Source organism: Corapipo altera, unplaced genomic scaffold, assembly GCF_003945725.1.
Source record: "Corapipo altera isolate COAL_440 unplaced genomic scaffold, ASM394572v1 189, whole genome shotgun sequence".
Classification (NCBI taxonomy): domain Eukaryota; kingdom Metazoa; phylum Chordata; class Aves; order Passeriformes; family Pipridae; genus Corapipo; species Corapipo altera.
The window spans coordinates 117615-124507 of NW_020885064.1; the positions used below are offsets into that span (position 1 = coordinate 117615).

The 6893-nt window shown below is 60.2% G+C and overlaps 1 protein-coding gene across 3 annotated transcripts in view; it reads right to left on the minus strand.

Moving 5' to 3' along the window:
* The window catches only part of PGAP2 (post-GPI attachment to proteins 2), a 16169-nt gene that overhangs the window by 7539 nt on the left and 1737 nt on the right, over positions 1–6893 (minus strand). For 2 of the 3 annotated variants that reach the window (XM_027669035.1, XM_027669036.1), the window contains exons 2-4: positions 6581–6755; positions 5230–5482; positions 2503–2609 (exon numbers count right to left, since the gene is read on the minus strand). In XM_027669035.1, the coding sequence (XP_027524836.1) occupies positions 2503–2609; positions 5230–5482; positions 6581–6745 (525 nt within the window). In that variant the 5' untranslated portion in view covers positions 6746–6755. The remainder of the gene's footprint in view (positions 1–2502; positions 2610–5229; positions 5483–6580; positions 6756–6893) is intronic. The other variant, XM_027669037.1, reaches the window with a different exon arrangement.

Below are 6893 nucleotides of genomic sequence, written 5' to 3' on the forward strand. Positions count from 1 at the left end.
TCCATCCTGGGGCAGGCACAGGGACACTGCTCCCTCCTGGGGCAGGCACAGGGACACTGCTCCTGGCGGCCTCAGGGCAGGGCTGGCCCCAAGAGCTCCTCTCTCCTTGGGGAGACACCCAGCTTTGGGGTGACACGCCCCCCAAGGGCGGCTCCCCTCCACGAGCAGGGCAGTTCCAGGGCAGGAGGAGAAGGGCGGGTGGTGGCACCGTGCCAGGGGTGGCACTGTGCCAGGGGGTGGCACGTTCAGTCATGGTGTCACTGTGTCCCCTGTTCCTCCACCCAGGGCTGGGCAAATGCCTCTGCTCCTCGGGTAGTGGAATCACAGAATCATCAAGGGTGGAAAATCTCTCTGAGATCATCGAATTCAACCATTCCCCAGCACTGCCAAGGCCACCACTGACCCTGTCCCCAAGTGCCACATCCACTGGCTGTTAAATCCCCGCAGGGATGTGACTCCACCCCTGCTCTGGGCAGCTGTGCCAGGCCTGGACAGCCCTATCCAGGAAAGAACCTTCCCAATATCCCACCTGAGCCTCCCCTGGCACAGCTGGAGGCCGTTCCCTCTCCTCCTGTCCCTTGTTCCCTGGCAGCAGAGCCCGACCCCCCCCGGCTCCCCCCTCCTGTCAGGGGGTTGCAGAGCCAGAAGGTCCCCCCTGAGCCTCCTTTTCTCCAGGCTGAGCCCCCCCAGCTCCCTCAGCCCCTCCTGCTGCTCCAGCCCCTTCCCAGCTCCGTTCCCTTCCCTTCACACGCTCCAGCCCCTCAGAGTCTCCCTTGCAGCCAGCCCAAAGCTGACCCCAGCATTCAGGGTATCCCACCCATGCCAAGGGCAGGGGAGATGATCCAGCCCAGGCAGGGGCAGGGCAGTGCTGGAGAGGAGATCCAGGGCCTTGGAGGTCTCTCCAAAAAATAAAGAGGCCAAAAAGAGTGACATAAATAAAGGAAGCCGTGGGAAAGCTGCCAAGGAATGACTGTGAGCTCCTGATATTCCCACATCACTTCCCAGTGAGCAAGGGGAACCCCAGCACCTCCAGCACTCCCTTTCCTAGGGAACCTTACAGCCAAACAACTGCTAGAAGCTTCTTTTCCAGGTCTCTGGAGTGAGGCAGCGCAGGGACAGGCTCGGTGAATTGGTGGAAGGGAGGATAAACAGGGATGGAGCGGGAGCTCCGGGACTGCCGGAGCAGAGCCCTCCCAGGGCTCATCCTGCTGGGACAGGGGGCTGAGCAGACCCCGAGCACAGCATCCCCTGCATCCCACACACACTCCCTTTGGAGAGGCTTGCTCCAGCCCCGGGATCTGGGCACACAGCTCCCAAGGGCTCTGCTCTGCAAAGGATCACATTCCCGGGGCAACACAGCCCTGGGGACCCTCCTCAGTCAGCACTGGGGACCACCAGGGCTGCACTGGGATCTGCTGGAGAGACACATCCTGAGGGGAAAGGACAGGGGGATCCAGGGAGCCCAGAGCTGCAGGGGAAGCCAAGGGTGCAGGAGCCATGTGGGCACAGAAGCAGCTCCCACACAGCTTCAAACCTGGAGGTGCTGTCCAGGGTCCAGGATGAATGTGGATGTCCTGCCCTGCCCAGGACAAACTTGGATGTCCTGTCCTGCCCAGGGTCCAGGACAAACCTGGAAGTCCTGCCCATGGCTGTGCCAGTGCCCACAGCTCAGCACACGTGTCACACACCAGCACACCATGGAAGCTGCACCCAGGCCTTGGATCCAGGAGCCCCTGGCTGGATCCTCCACCAGACCCACTGCCCACCCAGCCCATCCTGCACTCCTCAGTCCCCTCTCCAAGGACAAGAGCCAGAGCCAGCCTGCTCCACACAGCCATTCCAGGAGGAAAGGGGAAAGAAATCCTGCTGCCTGCTGCTCCCAGCTTGCAGGACCAGAAATTCCCAGGACAGGGTAGGCAATGTCAGCTTGGAAACAGGCATGGAGAAGGGATCAGCAACCCTGACCCACTGGTTTTCCATATCAGCTTTAAAGGAAAACTTAGATACTGGAAAGAAATTCTTCCCTGTGAGGGTAGGGAGGCCCTGGCCCACGTTGCCCAGAGAAGCTGTGGCTGCCCCTGGATCCCTGGAAGTGTCCAAGGCCAGGTTGGACGGGGCTTGGAGCAACCTGGGCTGGTGGAAGGTGTCCCTGCCCATGGCAGGGGTGGCACTGGATGGGCTTTGAGGTCCCTTCCAACCTAAACCACTCTGGGATTCTGTGATTCTATGATAAAACCACAAAATAGGAAATGAAAAGATTCCTCCCCACCTCGCTGTGGTAAACCACGGATTTTGGAGACTGTTTCCCAGTTTCACCTGCTGCTGTTGGCTCCTTTAGCACCTGCTGAGGGTCATTTCACAAGCAAGGGCAGCCAAAGCCCCCCACAGCCAGCCCAGAGCCCCCTCCCAGCTCCCAGATCTGCACCAGAGCCCCTTCCCAGCACAGCACCAGACCCCACTCCCAGCTCCCAGCAGAGAGAAAAGAAAGGAAAGTGTCTGTACCTCGGGACTTACTGTGTGTTTCTTAGTCATTCTCCAGAGGATGCAGGTGAGCAGCATGTGGCCCAGGGCCGACGAGATGAACACAATGAAGGCATTTTCGTGGATTGCTGGATCGACAAGACAACAGTTTTCCTGCTCAATCCGAGCCAAGAGCACAAGGGGGACACGGGGCAGGATTTGGGAGGGTGAGGGGCTGCTCTGGGCAGGAGGTGGTCCTGCTGGCAGCCCCAGTGCCCAGGTGATGCTGAGCCCCCAGTGGGGTCTTTGCAGGGGACAGGCACAGCACAGCCCCATAACCTGCCTGTGGTGCCTCGTGGCCCCCTGGAAGGGGACACAGGTTGCTGGAACACTTATCCCAAAGGGCCAGGAGGGTGTCTGTGTGCTCACATGGCTGTAACCTCAGGGACCCTCGGGAGCAGCTCGGCATCACCACTGGTTTTAGGGACAAGGAAACCAAGGCACAGAGGGCGGGGGGACAGACTGGGCCAGTCCAAAACCCAGGGAAGTGCATCCTCTGGCCTCCTGCATTACCCACCTGCCAACTAACACCACCAGCAGCCTCATCCCCAGCACTAGGGATGCCTTGTGCATCCCAGGTACAGGATCAGGCTGGAAATGCAGCTGGAGCAGCTCCCGAGGCCCCAAACCACCTGCAGTCCTGGTCCTCAGGGGAGAGATTTGCACAGAAGTGCTGCTGTGTCAAAGAGGTTCCCAGTTCCTTCTCCAGGAATCAAACCTCAGGCTGAGCTCCTGACCAGCAGAACACCAGGAATGACTGTCCCTGTTTCCCCTCCTGATCCCAAGGGAAGGGAAGCACACGAGGTGTGAGAGGTGAGATCTGAGCCATGTCCCACAGGGAGGATTAACCTGAGCCCCTTTTCATCCCAGCAGGCAGCTCAGGGTTGGAACTTTCCCCACAAACCTGGGATTAGTCTGAGCTGAGGATCTGAGAAACTGGGTCAGGCTCAGCTCCCAGAGTGGCTCTGTCCAGGGACACCTTGGCCTCCCCCTCCCAGAGCTGTGCACGAGGTGCAGACGTGGCTGCCCCAGGCATGAGGGGTTATCCAAACCCCAGAGGAGCACCTGCATTTCTAAGAGCAGGTCCCCACCCCAGACAAGTGAGAGAAGCCCCAGTGGCAGGTCAGGCTGCAGACCCTGCCATGGGGGGACACTGCAGGAAGGGTGGGAATGGGATAACTCATTGTGGGGCACAGGGAGTTCCCCAAGGGCTGGGGAAGGTCCTGGGACTGTTCACAACACCACAGTTCTGAATCCCAGACTGGTTTGGGTTGGGAAGGACCTTAAAGCCCATCCAGTGCCACCCCTGCCATGGGCAGGGACACCTTCCACCAGCCCAGGTTGCTCCAAGCCCCGTCCAACCTGGCCTTGGACACTTCCAGGGATCCAGGGGCAGCCACAGCTTCTCTGGGCAACCTGGGCCAGGGCCTCCCCACCCTCACAGCCAACAATTCCCTCCCAATATCCCATCTATCCCTGCCCTCTGACAATGGGAAGCCATTCCCCCTTGTCCTGTCCCTCCAGGCCCTTGTCCAAAGCTCTTCTCCAGCCCCTCCTACAGCTGGACACAACATCCATCCTCACCATCCAGCTGTGCAGGGACAGCCCACAGGGCTTTCCTGCTGACACATCCCAGCACAGGATTTGTTCCCACTGCAACAGCACCACCTCGCTGGCTCCTGCATTTCAGTGCTCTCCACTCAATCCCTGGTGCCTCCCCCAGACCTTGGGATGAAACAGCAGCTGGATATTGTCCCTTTGGGATGAAACAGCAGCTGGATATTGTCCCTTCCTATGAGACCATGTGTGAAAAGAGCATTTCCCACCCGTCATGACCAGGTTTGGCACATTGATTTACCCTGAAAAACTCTGATTCTGTTTTCAGGAAATTTTAGAGGGCTGGAGCCCCTCTGCTCTGGGACAGCCTGGGAGAGCTGGGGCTGTCTGGCCTGGAGAAGAGAAGGCTCCAGGGGGACCTCAGAGCCCCTTCCAGGGCCTAAAGGGGCTCCAGGAGAGCTGGAGAGGGACTGGGGACAAGGCATGGAGGGACAGGGCAAGGGGGAATAACTTCCCACTGCCAGAGGGCAGGGATAGATGGGATATTGGGAAGGAATTCCTGGCTGGGAGGGTGGGGAGGCCCTGGCCCAGGTTGCCCAGAGAAGCTGTGGCTGCCCCTGGATCCCTGGAAGTGTCCAAGGCCAGGTTGGATGGGCTTGGAGCACCCTGGGCTGGTGGAAGGTGTCCCTGCCCATGGCAGGAGGTGGAATGGGATGAGCTTTAAGGTCCTCCCAAGCCAGACCTGTCTGGGCTTCTGTGATTCTATGAAATTTTACCCCGAAGTTCAGGGGGAGGGTATTCCAAGGCAGCTGGAGCAGAGCCAGCTCCGATCCCAAGCCCATCCCAGCAGTGGGGACGGAGGGGAAGCAGGATGAGCTCTAACCCAGCTCTGCTCACCTGCCCTCAGCCCCTGTAGCGGGGCCTTGGCACGTGGGTGGCATTGAAGTGCCCAGGTCTGATCCAGGCTCGATCCCAAACCAGAGCTGAGTTCCAACTCTCAGCAGCCCCGAGCTCCAGGAAGCACACGGCCACGCGCCCGTTCCGAACACCGCTCTCCCCTACAAACACTGACAGAATTCCTGGAGGGTTCTGGCTGGTTTTCCCCCCCCTCCCCCGAGGCAGAGCAGCCCCCCGGGCAGACGCCACACGTACCATAGTTCTCGGAGGAGGACACGTAGGTGAGGATGAGCAGGGCGACGTTCTCCAGCAGGTTGAGCAGCAGGGTGCAGTGGCACAGGCGCAGGTAGCGGGGGTGGGAGCAGTGGCAGCTCTGGTAGTGGTTCCAGTAGGCCACGGCCACGAGGAAGCGGGGGGCCGAGTGCAGGCCGATGCACAGGCGCCACACGTAGCGCTGGGGGGTCTCGCCCCCGATGGCCGCGCTGATGGACGGCAGGTAGTTGGGCACCTGCGCGGAGACAGCGGCTCGGGGGGCGCACGGGCGGGGGGCACGAGCTCTCCCAGGGGCCAAAACTGCCTGGGTTTAGTCCTAAATAAGTCTGTTCCTATTTCCGAAGCCAGGGAATGTCACCCCACGGGGCCAGGAGGGCCCCAGTCCTGCTGGGACAGTCCCGGGTGCTGGGGGGGCCTCTCAGGGGGGTCTCAGCTTTACACCTTTGAACTTTCATAGAATTCCAGAAGGTTTGGGTTGGAGGGACCTCAAAGCCCATCCAGTGACACCCCTGCCATGGGCAGGGACACCTTCCACCAGCCCAGGTTGCTCCAAGCCCCGTCCAACCTGGCCTTGGACACTTCCAGGGATCCAGGGGCAGCCACAGCTTCTCTGGGCAACCTGGGCCAGGGCCTCCCCACCCTCACAGGGAAGAATTCCTTCTCCATATGTCATCTAACCCTGCCCTGTCTCCATGGGAAGCCACTCCCCATTGTCCTATTGCAACAGGCCCTGCTAAAGTTCTCCTGCTGGAGTGAGGTGACTCCTGCCCTCGGTTCCCAGCTCGGATCCAGCCGCTCATCCAGCAGCTTGGAAGCTCAGGGGAGGAACCCAACCTCATCCCATTTGGAACTCCAGGCCATCCCTCCCCAGGCACGTGCCTGTGACTCCTCTGAACTCCAGCACATCTGGGGGGCAGCAGTTCTGGACCAGCCCTTCCACAGGACAGTGGACTTCCCTGCAGCTTCCCCACTGTTCTCATCACCACAATCACCCCAACGTGCCCAGCACAGACACCAGCCTGACCAGTCTGTACTTCCCTTGGTCCCATTACAAAGGCAGACCCAGTCCCGAGGGAGCATAAGGACAACGGAATAAAGTAGCTTGTTCTGGGTTCTGCAACACTGCTGGTGGGAAAACCCAGGAGGAGGAATGGAGCCCAGGAGGGGAGGGAGAGATGGGGGAGCCCAGGACAGAGACAGGAAGAGCACCCCAGGGGGAGGGAAGGAGAGGGAGGAGCCCAGGAGGAGAGGGAAGCCCAGGAGGACACAGGAGCTCTGTCTCCCCTCTGGGTGCCCCAGAGGAATCCGGGTTTTTCTGACGGGAATCTCTCACCCCGCAGTGGGTTGCAGTCGTCTCACGGAAATGGAAGAGCAGGGACCAGATCACACAGAAGAGGAACCCAAAGAGGGGGCAGAACACGGTGCCCAGGGCCAGCGTGGTGAAACGCAGCCGGAACAGGATCCCATCCCGGTCCAGGGGCAGCGGGACCTGCAGCATCTTGGGGAACCTGAGAAAGAACAAACGCTTGATGGGGATTCTCTGTCCTCCTGCTCTGGGTGACAACGTGGGGATTGGCCTCCATGGCCTGGGAGGGCTTTTCCAACCTCAGTGACTGGGATTCTGTCCAGTCCCACACAGCCCAGGG